The sequence below is a fragment of the Equus quagga genome, chromosome 12, assembly GCF_021613505.1.
Source record: "Equus quagga isolate Etosha38 chromosome 12, UCLA_HA_Equagga_1.0, whole genome shotgun sequence".
In the NCBI taxonomy this organism is placed as follows: Eukaryota; Metazoa; Chordata; class Mammalia; order Perissodactyla; family Equidae; genus Equus; species Equus quagga.
The window spans coordinates 74,089,477-74,113,417 of record NC_060278.1 but is presented as its reverse complement, the minus strand read 5'-3'; the positions used below and the strand labels follow the sequence as shown (position 1 = coordinate 74,113,417).

Here is a 23,941-nt window from a genome sequence, read left to right as displayed (position 1 = left end):
TCCCAGAGCCAGGCTATGGACCAGTCCTTATAGTCTGAAGCTCCTGTAGTAAACCGTTCCTTTTCAGTTTGGAGCAGGTGGCTCCTCCCCTGAGGGCTTTTGGTTGTGCATCACCACTACTAGGTGACGTGGGGGGCGTCGGAGGGCTTCCGTCACTTGTACCTACTTCAGGTACTTTCTTAATCAGTGCAATTCAAAACTTCTTAAAGTGCTTCTTAATACTTTAAAATCAAACACAACTTTAAACAGCAGGCGCAAAACAGAATGTATTTACCTCATCCCATTTTCCAAAGAATACACTTTTATGACCAGTTGAACTCCTTATTTGGAAATAGAAGCTATTTTTTTTATTTTCCAACACACAATTTAAACCACTACTTTGTAACAGTTTGTTTATGTTGTCAACCCTACTAATGATTTTTAAAATCATTGCTGGTGGTAAAGTTTCCTGTCATAAACACAGGCTTTCCAGCCATGGCTGGGATAATCAGCTGTTCCACTACTGATATTACCATCTCCGTTTATTCTTACTACAGTGTTGTAAGAATATATAGATGAACATTGAGAATTCTGTATTTTTGGAAAAAAATCAAACACTTAATTACTTAACACTGTGGTGGTTCTTAGTAAAGCGAGGCACGGAAGCGCATGCGTATAAGAAGTGCACTTTTCTACTGTGCTGTGCTCTGCAGTCTTCTGAAAGTCATCCCTAGCTGCGTGGTTTGTTGCAGGGTAGACGTGAGCTTCTAAACTGTTCGTATTCTCAGTCCTGAACACACAAGCCTGTTTCATGACTTTGTTTGAAGATTGGGTGTGTCTAATGTAGTGGAAATTCATCCATTCAATGTTAAGTATAGACAAAACACACTTCAAAGCCACATATAAAAGTCTTTTTAATTATCCATATTTTTAGGTTATTCATATGACTGCTTTTCTCCTTTCATGTGAATTGCTGAGAATTTTGTTATCCTTTCCGGTTCATTAAATCACTAAAATTCTCTGCTAGTGCTATAAATAAATATTGCCAGACCATGAATTGAGACTAGTTGATAAGGGCAGCTCTGTCCTAGTAACTGAGTCTTGCTCTTCGTTAAGCCACACTTTTCTTTGAATATGTAAATATCTACATCACGTTAAATTTTAGACTTCTCATGAGGCAAAGCCTGGCTTTGAGCACATGTGGGGACTTGCTTCAAGTTGAGCCTTAGTATTTTCGGTTGGCCTAGCTACAAGATGAATGCGATACTATAAAACCACACTTGTGCTTAGACATGTTCAGAAGAGCCTCGGGACACGTTTAATGGATGTCTAGGTTCTTTACCACTGTACCTCTTATAAACCTGCATCTCAGACAGCTAGAAATCTCGGAGACCACAGCTTCAGACCCTTTTAGCCCAGGACCAGCTGCTTTCTCCACAAATGCAATCTAGGTGGACTTGGAAGTGTTGGACTTGTTCCTTCCTCTTACATAATGATTGATAGCCGTGTGTGGATGTGGTGCCGGTAGCTCTTATTAGGAGATATGGAGATGCAGGCCTCAGAGAACTCAGTCTAATCAGTCAACGTAAGGCAAGATGGAGTGTGGGAAGCATGGAGAGAGTCTGCAAGCACTGGGAAACCTTCCTTGTTGAGGTGTCTTGGGACTGCATTGTGCAGCTTGGATACGCTTCCGATGGGTGGGGTTGAGGGAAGAATGGGGAGTGAGGATGGCGGGAAGCAAGGGGCTCATTTGCAGTGCGGAATAGTCTTGTTTGCAAGGTGAGTGAATGAAGAGGACGAGTCAGAGAGCTTGGAGTCGCGTCATGGCATTGCAAACCATGCGGCTTCCTCTCCTGAGAAAGGTGAGACAGAATTTCTTCCCTTCTTCCTGGATAGATGCTTGGTCCACAGTCCTGGCCTGCTGATAGAACAGAGACCATCCTCTTTTCACATGGTAATCTCTTCAGGGAGAGCAGCCCAGAGTAGTTGGTTAAGACTTGGCCACATGCCACTTAATAAATATGCTTTTTTGTTTCCTTTTTGATGCTATGTTTTAAATTTTATGAGAGCATGTTACCTTAAGAAATACTGACATCATCTAGGTCTTCTGTACTGAACACTTAGTGGGTCATGGCATGCCTACAGCTGGCTAGTAAAATGTTTATGCCGAGCCCTGACTCCTGTAAATTTTGGTCCCTATTTTCAGACTGTTTGCTCTTCCTTGGTCTAGTTCCAGTCGTCATTGTTACCAAGGATCCTGTATGAGTCCATGTAGCTCTTAACTGTGATGAAGTGATTTGCTTCTCTGTGTTATTAAAAAAATAATAATAAAGTAATTGTTAGGTTGCCACTTTTTGAAGACGTATTTTGACTTGAATGCTTTTGATCTGCTCATTATAGTTAAGGTACACATGTAAATAATGCCTACCTATTTTTATGTGCTGTAGAGATTGAGGAAACCCAAATTTAAGAACATATTTCCATGAATAGTCTTGACTTTCTAAGTGAGACTTATTTGAGCATTATTTTATGAGCAATTAAATTATTTTATTCTACACCTCTGGGCAGTTCAAGAACTGACCTACTTATATGGTAGCTCTTAATTTAAAAAAAAAAGACTTGCTGAATGTATTATTAGAATTGAATTTTTGTTTGAAATACCTTATTTTTTTAGTTCTGTCATATGCAATGAAGTTAAGTATAGAACCCCCTGAGCTTTGATTCCGAATACAACAGCGTGAGAGATGGAAGCAACAAGGGAGTACTTTATCAGTGCCAAATAATTATTTCCTGCAGCAAATGGAAGCCGTCTCTGAATGGTGCTTGGTGTTTATATAGTTAAGGTTATGCCAACATTTACAGTACAGTGTGCCTTTATATTCTGTCCTTCACAACAGTCATGGGGAATTGTATACTTTAAAGCCAATTAAAAGTAGCATAAAACATATTTTTTGATTTGGACTTAGAACAGATTTTACTTTGAGTTTTTGCCAGAAGCTGGTTTCTATAATAATCCTCTGTCACAGGCTTCTAAATCTACTTGAATTTTTTGTTAGGCAATATTTTTGTGACTCAATTTAGAAGTGTATGTGCCTTTTTCCTTTTCACTTAGTGGTCCACTCCAGAAAAGATACGTTAGAAAGTGAGCGTGAAGGTTTCTTATAACTTCACATGTGTTCGTGTTGTCCCAAAGCGCACAATTTCTTAGTGTAGCGAATTTCTTATTTTTAGATCTTGTATTGTTTGCTTAAAATAACTATATTTCATTCTAGTCACATACATTGTAAAAATGAAGGGAGGCATTTTATTAAAAATTAATCGAGGCCCTTGTGAATGTGTGTCTTATGATGGTCAAAGTGCACAATTAGTAACTGGTCTATTCTTTTGCTAAAATAAGAAATGAAAGTTTGTTTTTCTGGCCTTGACTTTACCAAACCTGTCCTTTTCATTTTACACTGATAAAAATTTAAAGTATAAGATCGGGGCCTGCCTGGTGGCATAGTGGTTAAGTTCGTGCCCTCTGCTTTGGTGGCCCAGGGTTCGCAGGTTTGGATCCTGGTCATGGACCTACTCACTGCTCGTCAAGCCATGCTGTGGCAGCATCCTCCTTACAAAATGAAGGAAGATTGGCACAGATGTAAGCTCAGGGCCAATCTTCCTTACCAAAAACACTAAGATAATTTATGTGGTTACTTCAGGCATTTTAGCGGGTGGTAGTAAATTGAAGGATAGGAGAGCAATACTCGTTTCTAAGCACCCTTGAGTGACTTAAGGCCACTTGGATGCAGGAATCTTCTCATCTTATAGAACTTTTTCACTGAGTTGTGATGTTGGGGAAATTGGTCTGTGACACATACCCATTAATAATCAGGATTGATATAAAATATCTCTTGGTTTGAGGATTCTCTGGATTTTTTCTTCCCATCCCATGTGCTCATTGGAAAGGATGACTTTCCCAAATAGATCACGGCATTCTTTGGTTAAGGATATAAGTGAACAAGAGTTTTAGATTTTAATGACCTGATTGTGGAGATGTTTTCGGTTATTATCTTCCTAATCAGGAAAAAAAACTGTCACTGGCAAAAGTAAAAAAATGGTTATCTATGAAACAAACTTTTTTCTTTGACTGAAACACGTTATTTTTCTCCTCTGTCAACTAAAGCCAACAGACAACGTGGAGAAAGCTACAGCAATGGTTGGGCAAGGTTTTTTCCGTTCTACCATTTCCAGTAGGATTAATGCTCCTGTTAGATCAGAACCCTCTTCGGGCCTTCTCAGAGGAGACCTGATGCCTGATCTTACTTTTCTTTTGATAAATTGTTTTCAGGCACCTAGGAGAAAGTCATACATATAATGGGATCATTGTAATATAATATTTTTACTTCCTAAACTAACATTTTAATATAGATTCTATTTTTTCTGAAAATAGTAATTTCTAAGGAGTCATTTAGCTCCTGGTTTAACCTGCGTATAACATTCTTGTAAGTTAATAAATCTTAGATTGACTGATAAAGTATCTTAAGCAAATATCACCCAGAGGGTTGATAGGCTTCTCCTAATCAGTTTTATGTACAGTCCTGTGTCGCTTAACGATGGGGATATGTTCTGAGAAATGCGTTGTTAGGCGATTTTGTTGTTGTGTGAGCATCATAGAGTGTACTTAACACCAACTTAGATGGTATAGCCAGTACACAGCTAGGTTATATGGTACTAATCTTATGGGACTACTGTCCTATACTTGGTCCATCGTTGACCAAAATGTGGTTATGCGGCACATGACTTTATGTGTATAGTTGTGTGCCATGAGAACACGTTAGAAATATGTTAATACTAGAACTCCTACTAGACCCGGCACTGGGAATTCTCATTTTGGAATTTCCATGTAGACTTTGTACCATATCATCGGTTGTCATAGTAGCAGTCTCAATTGAGAATTGTGATTATATACTTTATCAAATGACTACTCGATGAAAGCTCAATTATTCTAATGTAGTTCAGCCAGAATTCTGAGCCATCATCTTGCCTGGTTAGGGGAATAATTAACCAACCTAAAGAAGAGAGTCCTTTCTTTCTATTGAATTGTATATTTACTTTACTGACTGTAGGATGCTATCAGTGTAAGACACGCCATTATTTTATGTACCAAGAAGAAAGGGGAACAAAAGCCTAATAGGTATACTTATGAGATGCCATCAATTGTAAGATGCAACCCAATTCCAGAGATGCTAAAATGGGGGGATGGGAGAGGAATCTTAGAATCAATAAAATATGGCACATATATATACACATAAGAGTTTGAGTTGGGCATTGATCGTAATCATAATATTAAAATGTATAAATAAATCACTATTTTTGCCACACATTATACAGATTCTTTAATAGAAGTGGAAAAGAGATTATGTAGTCAACACTTTTACACATGAGGAAACTTAGTATGAGATTGAGAGTATGTAAAATTAGCAGTTGGTTACCTTGTTTACCTTACCTTGTAAGTATCTTAAACTTTACGAAAGAATTCATAGTAGTATTCCTTTAAATAGCTATCTTTAGAGTATCTCATGATAAATTTTCTATATTCCTTTTCAAGATCATCTCATTTAACATATGATAGAGAATGATTTGGTATTTAGAGTTGTTTAGTATTCCAAACAAGGTACACATAGACACAGCTATAATCATCAAGTATCATGTTAAATGCCATATGGAATGTTACAAAGGATCATTGTTCCTGCCTTCAAAGAATTGTCACAGTCTACCTTTTGGCGTTTTTCCCCCCAAACCTAAAGTGTAATTTACGATTAATTGGAGCTCTGTGGTAAAAAGGAGACGACTTAGTGAGACTGTCCATGAGCGGTATCCTTCCAGGCAGTGCTGAGGTGTGCCTTGCTCAGATACTTGTCTTCGGTATCACCCTTGGTGCTAGAATTCAAACTGGGTCATTGTTGAGAGAGGCCAAATTGAGTTGCTAGTGTAGACATTGCTGGGTGGCTACCTTTGGCCTCTCTTTAGGAGCGGGGTACAGCAGGGCATCTGTCAACAGATGGTCTCACAGAGGTTCCAAGTCACTGCACGCATCCAGCCTGTATTGTGGGTTCCAGGCGCAGATTTGGGCATTGAGTGGGGACCTCATTACAATCCACAACACAAATCTTGATTATTGAACCTCACCTACAAAATCCAACCAAGATCACAGCAACCTGGGACCTGCTTGGCTCGTGGTGAGGCTGGAGCAAGCCTGCAGATGGGATGAAATGTCAGGAGCTGTGAAGCCTGGAAGATTACAAGGGCAGGGAGCCAGATTAATCTCTGGGTTTTTGTGTTTTGGCAGATTGTATCACAAATGTTTCCTGCTTTGGGTACAGTTGCTACTAATAGTGGAAGTTTACCTTTGCAGAGTGTTTTCAACTTTTATCAAACACTTTCACAAGCCCGTAATCGTGCTTTCACAATATGTGGGAAAGGGATGAGAGCTGGATATAATTACCCCATTTGGCAGATGAGGAAAATGGGGCACATAGATATGAAGTAACTAACCTTAAGGTCACTTGTTCCTGGCTCTTGCTTTTTTGACTATACCTTGCTGCCAATCCTTGACTCCCTATTTATTTCCAAATTTAGAAAGCATATAGTCTGTTTTCCAGCAGCTGCTGCTATCTTTAGGGACTACCAACATTTTGTTGCCCATTTTTTTTACCTCCTAAAATCACAACCATAACTTTTGCTCGGTATTGAAGAGAAAAATAAGCAAACACAAAACACTCTTCCATCATGATTTACCAGGTTAAATTACTCTCCTCTGTTACATTCTGTGGATAATTTTTGTAAGTGATGTATATCTCTTCAGTCCACCCTACTGTATTTAATCCTCACTTAACCTCATTGCTATAGCTGTTTAGGTGTCTTGTAGTAAACCAAATACAAGCCCAGACAAGGAGTCCAGAGTTAGAGCAAGTTAAACAAGAGTTGTCAGCATCATTAGTTGTTGACATAGAATTTGTTGGTGTTAACCATGAATGGCAGGTTTTCTAACTTTCATTTGACCTGGGGATCCTCTTCTGTTTATGAGCAGCTTCCTCGGGGCTGCTATGCTTTTATGTTCCTCCCTGTTACAGTTTCTCTCCATTTCTTGCCACAAAGTGTCCTTCCAGCTTTCTTCCTGCAGGGTGTGGAGTATCTATGTTTGTGGTTTTCATTTCTAAATTTTGCACATATATTTTCCTTTTAAAGTAGATTAGAAATATGTAGATAAAGCATTATGTAAGGATGTGGAGTAATTACTGTGGATGAAAATTAGAGTGAGTGGAACAGATAAAATTACTCAAGCAGTCAGGAAATCTGCGTTCTTGTCCAGACGTTGCCCCACTACTTAACTATGGACTTATCACAAATCCCTTAATCTTCTAGACACCTAGTTACCTTATCTGTGGGCCCAAGTTGCATTAAATGATTTCTAGAGTCCCTTTCAGTTCCAAAGCTCATTCAGCTCCTCAAACTGAATAAACAAGATTCTACTAAATAAAGGTAGGATGTCTGGCACACCTTCCAGTGGTGAAGAGGATGGTCTAAATGAGTTTGGATTCTCTTGATAATTTTGTTACTATTGGGAATTGAATGAAAAGAGGTAAAGGTGGTTGAACTTTCTGACAATTATAAAAATCTTCTGAAACTCAGTATTATTAGTTGACCTTTTAAGCTTGGTTCCTAAACTTGCTCACAATCGCATGCCTGACACCTAATACACTGTATGATCAGCATGGTTTATTTTGGGAAAACTTTCACAAAAGATTGATGGGCTTCTTGACCTATTTACTTCATTAGGGCAGATTAACTGTGTGTCTAGCAGCTTTAAAATTCAAGAGATATAGGACCAAGTAACGGCAATACTAGTTGGAAAAAAATTTTAGAGATGAAATTTGACAATAGACATTGGGCTGGTACCCTTTATTATTCTTCAGCCCAATGGGTGATGTTTCTGGGCTATAGATTCAACAGATGGGTTTTAACTATTTATATTTAATTTCAAGAGGAGGAAAGGAGCCATAATTTGTGTTCAATGAAATAGACATAGAAATGAAAGCAGAGAATAGAGTGATACAAATATTTTGTATATTCAAATTGATCTTAGATTTTCATAGTCTTTTTATTGTGTTCCGAGTCATGAATTACTCTGAAAGATGGATGACAGCTATGGCTTCTCTTTCCAGAAAAATAAATGCAAACTCCCAATTTTGCCTGCAATTTGAGGGATTTCATGGGCTCCAATGGGTCAATGTAAACTTGCCTTCTTCCTCATTTGGTGGCTTCTGGTCCAAATTCTTGATGGAAAAGAACCCTGGAATGTTAAACCTTAAAAGCCCTTAGAAATAATCAATACCAGTGTTACTTAAACTGTAGTCATGAAATCAATGGAATGAATCAAGACCAGCATTAAAAAGAAAAGAAAAAAAGAATAAAATAGAAAATGTCAGAGTGTATCATAACATGCTAAGAGTAAGTTTTGTTTTGTGAACTCTTTCCATTTGTATATGTGTGTGTGTTGGTCCTGAGTCCGAATATAAAATACATTTCTTACCGTAGATTGATGGTAATGTTTGAGAAACACCCATCTATTCTAGATGAACCTCCTCATTTTGTAGCTGAGGAAACTGAGGCCCTTAAAGGCTAAATGATTTGTTCAGACAAACACTGTTTCCCATCCTCCCGCACACAACCCCATTAATTTTTAGTGGCCAAGCCGGAACTGAACCAGATTACTTGATTGCTAATTTTGCTGTGCCACAGTGCTAATTTTTTTAAATAGAATTGTGAAGTAGATTATTTAAAAATACTAAGTGGTTCATCTGTTTTACATTTGGCATTTTTTAATCCTTTATTTTCCTCACTAAAATCGTCTCTCTTATTATCTTTTAAGATAATCTAGGCTTGAGCTTCTTCTTTCTAGAGAGTTGAGATATTTTGAGGCCTCTCACTTGGCTGTCTACACGCCTGAGTTTTGAGATTTAGGGCCTGATCAGAAGAATTTCAGAATAAGATGTGAAGGTGTTAAGTTTTATGTCCAAGCCAAATTAAATTATTTTGAATTATTTGTCCATTCACTTGATAATTGAATGCAAAATGTGGCACCACGTGTTGGTACTGGATCACTGGGGAAACGCTGTAACATTCGTTAGTTATCTACACGAGGTTCTCTCAAACCTGAATGTCATACAGATTACCTGGAGGGTCTTGTTAAAATGCAGATTCTGGCCCACAGTCTGGCTGAGATTCTGAGTTTCTAACAGGCTCCCAGGAGATGCTGCTGCTGCTCCTTGGACCACATTCTGAGTGGCAAGGACCTTGTGTCACCTGCCCATTACCATGGTAAGGAAGATCTCAGTTGTCATTTTAACATTTCCATACTTTTCAGATGGCTGCAAAAATTCAAATATTCTTATTTTTTAAAAATTGGATTAGTTTTTGTAGTTACTAACATAACTTTAGAACAGCCATGCTTTCAGCCCCTACATCTGTGAGTTGTAATGCCCCCACTGCAGCACTGTGCTAGGTGAGTCAGACTTAGCCCTGCTTCATTTTACTAGTGTATTCAGGCTTTTCCACAAAACTTAATTTTCCAATTAACAGAAACGTTTAATTTCGGAAGGAACGTTTTCTAAAATATATAATATTCTTTCTTCAGCTATTACATGCGTTTTCCTTTTCTTTTTATTTTAGTGGCGTTAGAGCACTGTTTGTTTCAGGCTTTCTTGGTAAAGGATATTGAGCTGTATGTGAAATGAATAAAAACCACAAAGCCTCCTAAGGTCTTGTGTCTGCTTTTTATGCTTTTTCTATTTTGTCTGTCCAGCTGCCAGTTATGAGGATGTCTGTCTCAAATTAACTCGTATCCCTTTCCATTCTAGTTGATTATTCTCTCACCTGAAAAGCTGAAAAGCCAGCTACGGATGGGCTTCATCCCAGTCAGAAGGACCTCCCTGTCCTGGGGGCTTTCCTGGGAAGGTGGTGGTCAGCAAGTTCAGTAGAAGTTGGGAGGGAGAGAAAGCTTTTGGTTTTAACCATATCCTGAATAGTTAGCTCATATAGAAACTCATTTGTTTCTTCTTCATGCCTTTCTCCACGTGCTTTTTAAAACTAGTTTCGAGATCTCTCTCTTTCCAGCATTGTGTTAGTGTGTTTGAAGGCGATTTGGAAGTATGTGTATGTATGTGTGTGGTAGCCCTGTGATTGGGAACGTGATAATTGTGACAAATAAGCAGCACTTCAGGGTCCATCTAAAATGGGTGTGAATAACCTTGTGCTAAAGATCACGGTTCTCTTACACACAGTCTGTCTTGCTTTGCTTTCAAACAGTTATAACAATAATAATGATGACAAGAGGATATTCCTTGGTTCAGTTTAGTGATTTAGGATCCCAGGGATTTAAAGCCTGATTTCTGGTGTGTTGTGTTTAGTAGATTCTGAGTTATAATAGCAATCGAAGCTCCCGTTTGTGGGGCCCTCACTCAGCCAGGCATTCATCATTCAGATGAATGTTGTGCCACCAGCAGGGCTGTGGTCAGGAAGGGGGCATTAGATTGGGGGGCGGGCAGCACATGGCTGCTGCGTTCCAGCAAGTGAGAGGAATCCAGATATTGGGGGAGACTGAGCCTCTTCATTAGTCTCTCTCTAGAATAGATAAGCATGTGCGGAACCTACAGCAGGTGTTTTTGTTTTTTCTTAGCTCAACAAAGCTAGAAATTGTTAGAGAATTCACATCTATGAAAACCGCATAGTACTTTATATCCTTCTGATTCAAAGCAGAGAGAACATGTTTGCATTTTAACTAGGCAGCGTCAGAACATTTATCATTTTGAATAGCCTTATTGTTGGTTTTGTGTTAGAAGTTGTGGATTATATTCTTTAATTTAAAATTATGACAAGGGTAAATGTAGCCATAACATTTAGGTTGGATTTTGAGATCCTGAACAGGGCCTCATCTGGCATATTTTTAGTCAGTTACAACCTTTAAACACTGATTACTGATATTACCGACGCTGGTGTTTTCTCATTTGAATCTTATTTTTACATCTAGAGTTTGTCTTATGTTTCAGTGCAGCTAAGCCTACTAGTGTAATCTTAGTCTAATTAACAGTATTTTGTGATCTGGGACTCTTGTCAAAGATCGTTATAGGAGCTAGAAAACATTGGGAGGCAAAGTGCACACATGACTTCTCTCCTTTTGCTGGAGACTGTAACTTGAATTCAAAGAGACTGAAAAAGAAGAAAAATAGCATTCTTTTCCATTAAGCTGTAGTACATATGTTTAGTATGGTTTTGCTATTAATAATCCCTTTTAGCTGGTAGAATGGAAGATTTTGTTTGATGTATTTGAAACTAAATGCTGCTGGGATAAAGATTTTAGTAGAAATATAGACTAGAAATCAGTCTCTACCCTTTGTTAATTCATCCTGCTTGTTTAACTGGAGAAATAAAAATGTACATCTACTGAAGAGAAATCTCTGGGCGTAAACTCTTCCTTTCCTGTTTTCAAATATATTTCATAGGTTTATCTTACGTAAATATACAGTAATACAGTACACAAGAGAAAGCAACTGCTGTTCCTTTAATATCAGAACTATGCACGTTACAATAGGTGTCACTGTTTTGCTTGGTCCAATCATGATTGGTGACTTCAGCTATTGGCTCCGAGCACTGGCTGTCTGACTCCATCTGCAGGGCTGTAATACCTACTCTCCTCCGATCCATTCACCACACAACTTCGGCCGGCTGAACAGACTCGCGCGGCTCCAGCACATCTTGCTAACCTAATTCAGAAAACAAGTGCCACGGCTCTCTGCCTGTCATCTTTGCTCAGTGTAGCATTTTCAGGTGATCTAGGAAACTGGGTTATTTTTATGAGCAAATAAGAGAAACAGGAATCATGATGGGGATGTATTTAACAGACCCAGTACTGGATAAAACTTAAAGCCAGTTTCTATTCAACATAGTGAAAAGGTCACCTTGCCCAGCTGAGAAAAGAAGCAAAATATCAGCGTGTTGGTTTCTGTTAACATCTTAGCTCGTGCTGGCCTCTTTTCCTTGATGTTTGCACCAATTTGGGATATCTGGCTATAAAGAGAGACACACTGTACTCATGGTAGATGACAAGGAAAAGAACATGAAATGTCTCACCTTCTTCTTGATGCTTCCAGAGACGGTAAAGAACAGGTCCAAGAAAAGCTCGAAGAAAACAAATACCAGCAGCAGCAGCAGCAACAGCAGCAAGTTGCCTCCAGTTTGTTATGAAATCATTACCTTGAAGACTAAAAAGAAGAAGAAGATGGCTGCTGATATATTCCCCCGTAAAAAGCCAGCCCCCTCCAGCAGCACCACTGCCCAGCAGTACCACCAGCAGAATCTCAGCAACAATAACCTTATTCCGGCCCCCAATTGGCAGGGCCTTTATCCCACCATCAGAGAAAGGTAAGTGCCGGCAGGGCCAGCATATTTACTTTAAAAGTTTTCCTGTGTTGAAGTTTCTGCTTTTGCGTAATCTGTAATGTATTTTAACGTAAATCTGTGTTTCCTCTTTTCCCAGAGCTTTATTGGTAATGGAAAACTGCCCTGTATCTTTTCCAAAACAGTACAGCTGTTTTCCTCTTAGATAAAAATGTTTTTGCAAGCTGTAACATTTAAGTGACAGGGTTGTGTCTATGGGCCATAGAAGATAGAAACCTTTTATTTGTCCTTAGTCTAATGAAAAGTTTGGGTAACTTTTTTTAACTTTAGTTACTTTCCATGTGTTTGCAATGATTACAAATAGTTGTTTAGTTGGAACCTTTATTTGTAGCTTTACCCTGAAGTTATTAAACTCTTGCTTAGCTTGCAGATCTTTTGTGGGTTTTGTGTGTTGGGGAGGGGGTATTAAAAACTCGGCTGCTGTGAATTAATGAATTGCCTCTGTTTATAGAAATGCAGTGATGTTCAATAATGATTTGATGGCAGATGTACATTTTGTGGTTGGGCCACCAGGTGGGACTCAGCGGTTGCCAGGACACAAAGTAAGCAACAGCTGCATTACCCATTTAGTTCTGAGATTTACAAAGAGGGACCCTCTCTGAGCCTGGAACTTGGGGTGGGCAGCTTGCCAATGGCAGGCAGTGCATGTTGCACCCGACCACAGAGACGCAACAGCCTCTCCAAAAGGCCTTGGCCACGCTGAATTTTTTTCTTTGTTTCCTTCTACCCCGCTTTATATCCCGAATAAAAACATCCCCTCTTAACTCTCTGGTCATGGGAAGTTGTGACAGGTTGGGAAAGTCATGTGTTTACTCTTCCCCTAGAAATCAGTTAGATAAGCTTTTATTTTATTTATTTATTTTGTAATGAGGGAACTTGTGCATTAATCTGGTTAATCCTTGAGATAATTAGCATAGAGACAGGTTTGCATGAACAGCTACCTTATGCTTTCACAGCAAGATACCCTGTACCTTGACTTTCTCAAAAGAGCAGGTTTAGGTCTCTATGCCCACTAAACCTGATTGCTTAGAGTTGTTATTTGGGATTGATTTGAGAAAATGCTTTCAATTTAGTGCAAGAAATAAGATTTCCCTTTCTCTACAGTATGTTTTAGCTGTCGGGAGCTCTGTGTTCCATGCAATGTTTTATGGAGAACTTGCTGAGGACAAAGATGAAATCCGTATACCAGATGTTGAACCTGCTGCTTTTCTTGCTATGTTGAAGTAAGCATCATTCGTCTGTTGGGAAAGAGTTTGTTTATGCTGTATTTGTACTCTGCTGGTTTCACAGTTAAATATAAGTTGTGTGTCACAGAAAAGGGAGGCTGATGAAGAAAGAGGGTGCTGCTTACCTTGTAAAGGTTTTGGAGAAAACTGCTGTGCATCCCTCAGTAGGAAGCGTGTGGAATGGTGCGGGCATTTATGTCACACCATGGCGTGGGATTTGGGGGCAAGTGGCACATATAGTGATTTGATTTTTAACAACTTATAATTAAAGAAAAATAACTTCCTGGTATAGGTACTACCTGATCGAGTGTGTTCTCTCTGGAAGCATTTTGTGTGAAGAAGTCTTTAAGGACGTAAATTAGATTTTTGTTTCACAATTCCAGAAATTACATACCTTGTTTAAATACCACCAGTTAGGAAATTTTTTAGTTTTCTAGGAGTTATTATTTCTTTTTAGCAAATGTAAAACACTTTTTGTTGAAGTAATCTGATCTTTATGCACACATACTTACGCATACTCTTACATAAAGTCAGATAACGTTTCTTAAGGATAAGCATTTGCATTTGATAGTAGAGGAAAAGTTTTTGAGCGAGATGAATGGTTTTCTATGGATTTATACAGAAAAACTTTAATTGGTAACATAGCAATGTAAAGCTATAAGATATATTTATTAAAAAATAGTTTTATGTTGCATGAGTCTTTTTCAGAATCCAGTACATATTAACCAGGTGAATAGAATTCACTTCTTTGACATGTGCTGGTGCTAGACAATGTGATAGTCCAGTCCAGCAAGTAATTAAAATCCAGTAATTGTTCTAAATGATATTTATATGATTTTTGTTAAATCTTTATTCTAGCACACCAAGTCTATCAGAGTTCAAGGTTATCTGCTACTGTAGGGATTTCACTTCACTGGAATAAATATGTTTATTGAACAAATTACTCAGGGGGTCAAGTTGGACAGTAATCCCACAAATGGTTAAAATGTTGCTATGTATTGTCTGCTGCCTCCTGAAAAATAAGTATTATAGTTAATTCTAGAAGTTAAGCATTATAGTTATTTAATAACTTATAAGTATTTAATTCTTTGTTCGTGTTATAGTTTTGAAATCTAATTGCTGCTGACTAGAACTTTCGCAGTGGGAGATAGGGAAATTAAAGGCCAGTGAGCATGTGAGGTACCAAACGTAAACTAATCCACCGCTTTTAACCAACCAACACTGTGACCTTTATAATCTTTTAGAAATATACGTACAGAAACCAATTTTACCTGTCAGAGTTTTTGCTTTGTCTTGCTTTTTCCCGTCAAGTCGGCCTGGCGTATTTGACATTATCTGTTGCAGAGGAGAATGCTTACACTAGTTCAGCATTTTGGCTTCACTGCAGTTGAGTAGTGTTATGTTGTTCCAGATATATACGTAATTAGGAAACATGAGTAAGAAACACAGAGAGTTTTGGTTCAGCTAAGTCATTTGATTCATCATTTGACAAGCATCTTTTCTCACAAATACATTGCCTAGAAGATATCTCGATACAGCTTTTTAAAATTCTCCGTGCAGTGCACGTGAAGTGGTAAGAATCAGAAACGTAGTAAGGTGCCATTTGCTGCTGTGCCATAGTGGATCAGTACAGTGTTGTCACTGGGGATAGTGGAGGCCAGGTTTGCCTCACTCCTGCATCGTGGGTGAGTAGCAAGTACACCTGGAAAGGGGTTTGTCAAGAAAAAGGGACGATTGCTCACTTGACACTTCTAGGGTCAGAGCTATAAAGTGCTGACTGTGCTCGAGTCCTCCCTGCAGTCCTGATTCTCGGGTCAGAGCATCACCAGCTGCAGGAGTTTTGTCAAGTGCTCTCGCTGGTCATAGGTGGCTTAAGGAGAGAAAGGGCTTCTGGGAAACAGAAATACAGGTTCCGTTTGTGATTGTGGACATTTTTCTTACTGCCATCATTGTGGTTTTTTAATTTTTTACGGAAGCCCTTGCGAATTTCTTATTATGTGTGGAAGGAAAACTATGACTTACTATGTGAAAGGAAAACTTCACAGCAGGTAGCCAAACACCTTAGCTGGAGACATTTAGAAATGAAGTATCAGTCTGTATTTTTCACCTGTATGTAGTTCTCACTGACTGTGCTAGTCAACCGCAGAATCTCATAGAAGCAGACGGTTTCTTCCTTCACGTACCATTTTGATCAACTGCCATCATCCCCCAAAACATCAAGAAGTGTTTTATCTGCTAGTTGAAGGACACTTCACAGGAACACAGAGATAGTGCATATTTAGGTTTTCTTACTTTGTCTTTTAATTAAATATATCTGAAAACAAGAATTCTTTAATTTTGAAAGGGGAATGAATGTGTCGGGGAGAAGAGTTTTTTTTTTTTAAAAGCCAGATGCAAAGCCTATGTTGGATTCTTTGTAAAGGTAACTGGAAGATCGTTTTGAAGTCCATATTTGATAATATATTGAATTTGGAGCTACTTGAAAAATATCTTATTTAATCTCAGGTTTTATTCTGTGGTTAGGAGAAATCCAAGTCATACTGAGTTAAAAGCATTAAGATATAGTCGTTGCTGACATTACAGTATTAAAGGCATTTGTTTCTATCTGAATGTGCAGAAAAATTTTAAAGTAAAACTCTCTCTCTCTCTCTCTCTATATATATATGTATATTTTGCTCCTAAAACATGGGGGATTATACTTTGATTAGATATAATACAGAATATGTAATAGGTTTTGCTATTTTTTTCTTAATATTAACTATCTCTGATATGCAGTTCTTTCTCTAACAGTTCTAGTATCTTCTGATTTTGTTGAGAAGACATTGAATACAGCTTATAAAATAAAGGCTAGAATGGGTAACAAAAAGTTAATGTCTTTGGTTATACAAACTTACTACTGGGTTGAAGTATTAATAGTTTATGAATATATTTTAGATTTTTCTTTAATCCCTAATCATTTTTGTAACAACTATCACATAAGATGATTTTCTTGGAACTCAGTTGAAAATAGTTGCATCTTTTCTTGCTCGATGCGCTTGTTTTGTGAGAATTCCGTTTACATGCTGTGTGCTTCCTTTCAGATATATCTATTGTGATGAAATTGATTTGGCTGCTGACACAGTGCTGGCTACTCTTTATGCTGCCAAAAAGTACATTGTCCCTCATCTCGCCAGAGCCTGCGTTAATTTTTTGGAGACCAGCCTGAGCGCCAAGAACGCCTGCGTGCTCCTCTCCCAGAGCTGCCTGTTTGAGGAGCCAGACCTGACCCAACGTTGCTGGGAGGTCATTGACGCCCAGGCTGAGTTAGCTCTCAAGTCTGAGGGATTCTGTGATATTGACTTCCAGACACTAGAAAGTATCCTCCGCAGGGAAACTCTGAATGCCAAAGAAATTGTGGTTTTTGAGGCAGCTCTCAACTGGGCTGAAGTAGAATGCCAGCGACAAGATCTAGCTTTGAGCATTGAAAATAAGCGCAAGGTCCTTGGAAAGGCACTTTACTTGATCCGCATACCCACAATGGCCCTGGATGATTTTGCAAATGGTGCTGCACAGTCCGGAGTTTTAACTCTCAATGAGACCAACGACATCTTCCTCTGGTACACTGCAGCCAAGAAGCCCGAGTTGCAGTTTGTGAGTAAAGCCCGCAAGGGCCTTGTCCCCCAGCGCTGTCACCGTTTCCAGTCGTGTGCCTATCGGAGCAACCAGTGGCGCTATCGGGGCCGCTGTGACAGCATCCAGTTTGCAGTTGATAAGAGAGTGTTCATCGCTGGCTTTGGGCTCTATGGCTCCAGCTGTGGCTCTGCGGAGTACAGCGCCAAGATTGAACTCAAGCGGCAGGGCGTTGTCCTAGGGCAGAACTTGAGCAAGTACTTCTCAGACGGCTCCAGTAATACCTTCCCTGTGTGGTTTGAGTACCCAGTGCAGATTGAGCCAGACACCTTCTACACAGCCAGCGTGATACTGGACGGCAACGAACTCAGCTACTTCGGACAAGAAGGCATGACGGAAGTTCAGTGTGGGAAAGTGACAGTCCAGTTTCAGTGCTCATCGGATAGCACCAATGGCACTGGGGTACAGGGAGGGCAGATCCCCGAACTTATATTCTATGCTTGAACACTCCCCGAAGCAGTGTGAGCCCTGAGGAGCACATCTGGTTCCTCCTTGCTTGATGCTTAGCTCGTCCGCAGATACGTGATAAGCGCAGGGAATTTGTGATGAATGAAGCTGTAGGCAGTTTCTTATTTTTTTCAGCCTTTTAATTATGTACAGGCAAAAGTGCAGCATTCAGCTTTTAACTAGATGCTTAGAAGAGCCAGGTTCTTACTAAGACTTTGTGGGGTTTAGAGTGCGTCTGTATGCCTGGGGAGATTTTGTGCTCTTTTCTAACTGCCCCATTGACCTCTCAGTTTTGTCCCCCTAAAGAAAATTTTTGGGTCACCTTGAATTTCCTTTTGGGCTTCATTTTGACAAATAGAAATAAATAGTCTAAAATAATAATGACAAGAGTTATTTTTAAACAGAACCCCTCTTCCCCAAAAAACAGATAGACCTCAGTGTACAATTTTGAAAGAAGTTTTGCTTCATAGTAAGTAATAATTTAGAAAGTAGGCAACAGTCATGTTTAGCTTTACGTTATTTCCTTTTAAATATTTTACTTCTGGGCATTGCTTTTTCTTAAACCCTAAATTCATGAGATTGTTATATATTAAATACTGCAGAGTGTCAGTGTAAAATAGGAAAATAAGAAATCAGATGTTTGTTTAGACCGTGACTTCTGCTACAAGCAGATTTATATTCTTTTAGTTTAGAAGACAGAATATTGCAGTACAGACACTTCTTTTAGAAGTAACTCAATTATAGAACTTTATTGTCGTTAGAAAAAAGTTGCAGGCCTATTAATTTAAACTAAAACAGTTTAAAAAGAAAGCCTGAAAATGTCCCATACTACAAATAGTTTAATTGGTGGCACATTTGAATACACAGTTTGGAAAAGTCAAACTCTTTTCTTCTCCCCGCTTAACTTCTGATCCCCACCATTTACTTGTTTTCATAAGTCATACTGTATAGAATTCCTATTCCCCTTTTCCCATTAAAAGAGGACCAAACAATTCTTTAGATGAATGGAATAACAGTTTTGTAGCACTAGATGTTAATGTCATAAGATACTTTTATTCATTGATTTTTTTTTTTTAATTTGAGATGTACTTTACCTGATCTTTGACCACATACTATCTTCTTAGTTAATTATAATTCTGTCCTGTTTCTGGACTGCTAGAATCTGTCTGGCCTCTGGCCATCTTAAAGTGCCAATATATGCCTGCAGGGTTTTAAAAAAATGTTCGGGGGAGATGCACTTGATTATACCTAATTTTAATGCATCAGCATCACATCCAGCTCTCTTATTTGTCCATGGATGATAGAAACAAAGGAGGGAAAAGCTCATCAAAAAGTTCTCCTCCAGTGATGGCTTGTGATGTTTAGTGCCTGTGACCCTGGTAGTGTCCAGTGTGTCCACTTCCAGTTGAAGTATCCATGTGTTTCTGGGCAGCTTTTCTGCTCAGTGATCCTGAGATGGCTTCCCCCGCCACCCAGAGTGTGGTCCCTGGCCGCCTCCTTCTCCTGCTCTACGAGCCCAAAGCTGGCTTGTTTGGAGCCAGGGGTTAGTCCTGGGGTGGGTACGTGTGCGTGGGCCCCTGTGCGCATGCAAGTGCGTTTACTGACTCAGGAATTGCCTCCTCCCTGCCTGGCCAGTGAGAGGTGGGACAGAAACGGTCCCCCTGCTGGCCCCAGCAAAGCCCCAGTGAGTGACTGTCCTTATCTTATCACTGTGCTTCTGGGCCACTTCTTCCCCTGTAGACACAGGCTTGTTGCTTTTGGCCAGCTTCCCTGATGGAGGAGAACACTGGATTATGGAAACGTTCTTATCCCCTTTGCCATCACCTATGTCTGTTGGCATGGACGATCAAAGCTGTTACTGGTGATTATAGATGAGTATTCCCAGGACAGCTTTCTAAAATTATCAAACAATTATTTCTTATTAGGGACATGACAGATAGGAGTGTTGGCAAAACATTTATGAAATAAAGGTACATTTTTAGTTAAAAAATAGTTCTGCAAAGGATTTTGTTTGTAAATTATGGTTAAACCTTTCAGTAACTCACAGCTACCATGCAAATTGGTAGACTATGTACCTGATTAGAAGGCACTCGTTTTTAGGCCAGAGGAGAAGAAACGTTATTTAGCACTAATTTCATCATATGAGGTTTTGTTGGGGTGGGTGCGATAACCTTACAGTGAAGATTGTTCATTCAGTAACACTCACTGTCAGTGCTTCTGTGAGCTCAGCTGCCCTCCGTGTGGTGAAAGCCGCGTGAGATCCTGTACACTGGGTATAGAAGAACTTAATTTTGTGTTAATTACTATGACTTTAAATTTTTTTCAAAAAGACAGTTCCACCATTTAATTGGCTGGTGCTGAGAGCTGTGGGTTAAATTTGAAAATTGTATTTAGAATAAGAAATTTTCTATTGTAAATCCTATTCTCCCTTCTGCATTTTTAACAACATGGCATGAAGGCTAGTGTGCTTGCTTTATTTTCTTTGGTAATCTCGAATTTTGTAGCTTTTAAAACTACAGAACATTGTTCTGACAAGGCGGGCAACTCTAGTGTATAAACACAACTTTATTAAACAGAATACTCTGTAGATGCTTTTCCCGATGTATCTGGCAGTCCTTGTCATTGTTTGTATTGGGGATAAGGGGAACTAGGCTAGCGGTTCTAATGTAACATTCTTTAAGCATATCTTAATATAGTATTTAAGTAAATGATCTAATTTCTACATAATTATTGCACTGAAATGTCTTTTTTGTTTTTTAAGGTGTTTAAATAAGCTCAGCTAATTCAAGACACTAGCCCCTTGTGCATCAGAGTGCTTGAATTTAGTAGCTTACAGCATTATTTATGAAGGAAAAATCTATAAATATGAAGTACCTCATGTTGAATGTTATTGTACTGTATTTTTAATGTAACAGTGCAGATCTTGTTAGACACATGAATGTGTATAATCATGTTAAATGCAAATAAAAATAAAACTGGTTCATAGATTTGTTTTCCTTAGTATTTTTGTAGGTCCCTTGAAGTAGTAAAAAAATCATTCTGGCACTTTTGGTGCCACTGCCTTTTACAGAGATGGTTTTGCAGGACCATTTGTTTGCTAAGTATTCAGATATCTTTGATTCCTAAGAAGTGAAAATTTGAGGCAAAAGCATAAGAGAACAATGAATATGTTAATCAATTACATTGTTCGCAATTTGACTGTTGAGGTAATGAGAGGGAGTGAATGGATGCATTTATATTCCCCTTATGGCATTTGTGGTTGGCTGGCGTTCTGCCGCTGTAGTTGCTCAAACGTCTGTGGATCTCACTGGATGTAAGGGGGTATTGATACATCTAGCTTTAGATGTGACCAGTGCCCCTTCTTCCTGCTGTGTTACAATAGCTTAAGTCTAGGAATAAAAAAAATAAATGACATATGAGACTTCTGAATATAATTTTTATGTGCTCAACTAGTTTTCCATTGCATTGCCCTGTATCAATTATGTATATACACAAATACATTCATGCATAGTCATATACACACACAGAAATATTTTTTCTCTTCAGCTTTCTGTTGCTTTTATCCTAGAGTTTATTGTGAAACCGTGTATTTGCTTAACCACTTCATCTACTCAGAGTTCAGTTTCTATAGCATACCTGCTCAAAGGATTTTTGAAATTATTCCAAAGAATAAGGGAACTGGAAATACCCATTCTCATCAGTTTAATTACAAATACCCCTTGAACTGCAAAGCCTGGGAAGAAAGCAGGAAGGAGGAAAGCTTTCTTGAGGAACTAAGCAGTATGAAACTTGGGGGCCCAAACAAGCAAGTGGCCCTGAAAACCTGTGGTCATCCTAAGTGTTCATTAGATTAGGGCTTTGTGTGCCTTTGAGGTGCTTCAGGAGAAGCTGACTACACTTTTTTTTTTTAGCCCTGAGCTAACTGCTGCCAATCCTCCTCTTTTTGCTGAGGAAGGCTGGCCCTGAGCTAACATCTATGCCTATCTTCCTCTACTTTATACGTGGGATGCCTACCACAGCATGGCGTGCCAAGTGATGCCATGTCCGCACCCAGAATCCGAACCCTGGGCCGCTGAAGCAGAACATGCGTACTTAACCGCTGTGCCACCGGGCCGGCCCCTGACTACACCTTTTGATTTCTAATTAGTACATTTCAACATTCTTTCTGAGCCATTTACATTTATTGACCAACTACTCCCTTTGCTCAAAACTTCATGTTTTCTTCCCCTTTTTAAGACTGTATCATCTAACAAAACTAAAAGTGGGAAATTTTTCAAATATAGAATTTCCTCATTTATTCCATAACCAACATAAGCAGTGGTGAGAAGAGCTTTTCAACCAAGACAACATTGTCAGGTGAGATGAAAATATTTGTGAGGAAGAAGAGGTGAAGACGCTAGTGACCTTGTCACATACCAAGCAGTGTAAGACACTAGCAGCTGTAGATGGGTTGCTGAAGAATCTGAGTACGCTTTCCCAACGTGGGCATCTCCCCCTGTTGCTTCTTCTGAACCGTTTTTGAGGGAGGGTGGTGGGCAGGGTGTAATTCCTATTTATGCAGACCCTAACTGTCGTTATGGTCGTTTTCTATTTGCCCGTTTACTTAAATGTCCATTGGACAGTAATTTTACCAGCAGATGCTGCTGTCTCATATTTTGCCGTCTAAAAAGTCCCTAATCTTAAGATAACATAGTTAAACAAAACACCCACTCTTTACCTTGTCAACTCTGTAGTTTAAATAAATCAGGTCATAATTAAAGTTACCTATTAGACTACTGGTACTTAAACAGTGGTTTACTCCTACTGAGTTCTCTTTAAGCTGTTCTGGGTAGTAACCAGTCTAAGTGGTATGAAGGAGGGGCTGTTGACTTCCAGAATGATGTCCTTTTTTACTTCGTGTAACAACAGTAACAAAATTATTTCAAAATTAAGGTATATGTTTTGTTTTTATGACTTTGGTGAGTAGTTTAATAGACTCTCTTTTACATTAGTTTTAGAGGATTGAAATTATACCTGAAAAAATTTAGAAATAAGGCATACGAGTGGCCTTGTTAATTTTAACATGAAATGTTGCATTAAATCTTTATGAACAGCATATAGCATGAAGACCATTTTGTGAGAAACCAGAAAGGTCTATGAGATAATATTTTGATATGTAGCAGTTTTTACTCTGGGGCTGTACAATTTGCATTTTCCTTCCTAAACTACTATGTTCAAAAAGTCAAAAGATAATGACTAAGGAAGCTGCAAAATAATCTTTCAAAGCTTGAAGCAGAGGGTCCCACGTTCTGCTATACAGTAGAATACATAAAAAATGTACTTTCGAGAAACATTCCATGCATCTTACAGAATTTTCGTTTTTGTGGTTGTCTTAACCAGTTCTAAACTTTATTTCGGCACCACTTTATAATAGTGCTGAAACAAACTCAGGACATCTGAGACAACAATTCAAAATTAAAGAAAAATTCCAATTCTAAGACTATTTGGAGGCATTAATGGACTGATGGATACTTACTGTTTCCTGGATAATTTAGCTCCTGAGGAAAGAGATAAGATCTAATAAATCATTCAAAGGATTAACCCAACGTTTATTCATTCATTAATTATTTATTGATCCTTTGCCTCATCCCAAGCAATAGGAGAGGTGCTGGGGAGTCAGAGACCAGTAAGTCATGGTGTGTGCTTTCAGAAGCTTCTGGTCCAGTGTAGTGCTGGCGTGCTGTTAGCACACAGAATCATGGATTGCTGGCCTCCCTCCCCAGAAATTCTAATTTGGTGTATCTTGGATGGAACCTAAGCAACTGCTTAACCAATGAGCTTCCATACCGTCCACAGGTCACTCTGAGTGGCGCCGGTCTAAGTGAGTGGTGGGTAGGGAAGGGTCCTGTACACGAATAAACCAGTAGTGCTGAGGGGTGCTGGAGAAAACCTTTGGCTGCTAGGAACCCTGACAGGGCATCTAGGTTAGCCTCGGAGTGGAAGAGAAAGTATTGCTTAAGCTGGGTTTTGAAGGGTGCATTAGAATTATCTAGCAAAGACTGGTGATGCTAGTTGGAGGGAGGGGAGAGGAATGAAGAGAATTCCAGAAGAGAAGCAGCAGGGGCGTAGATTGGCAAACAGCTCAA

General features: G+C 39.0%; 1 protein-coding gene across 2 annotated transcripts in view; it reads left to right on the top strand.

Annotated features, from left to right (window-relative positions):
- Positions 1-21,230, top strand: part of BTBD3 (BTB domain containing 3) — a 34,944-nt gene extending 13,714 nt beyond the window's left edge. Inside the window, exons 2-5 of one of the 2 annotated variants that reach the window (XM_046678777.1) lie at positions 12,168-12,438; positions 12,926-13,016; positions 13,579-13,697; positions 16,781-21,230. In XM_046678777.1, coding sequence (XP_046534733.1) covers positions 12,296-12,438; positions 12,926-13,016; positions 13,579-13,697; positions 16,781-17,813 — 1,386 coding nt within the window. In that variant the 5' untranslated portion in view covers positions 12,168-12,295 and the 3' untranslated portion in view covers positions 17,814-21,230. Of the gene's footprint in view, positions 1-11,072; positions 12,439-12,925; positions 13,017-13,578; positions 13,698-16,780 lie in introns of those variants that run through there. The other variant, XM_046678776.1, reaches the window with a different exon arrangement.
- Positions 21,231-23,941: the final 2,711 nt, after the last annotated feature.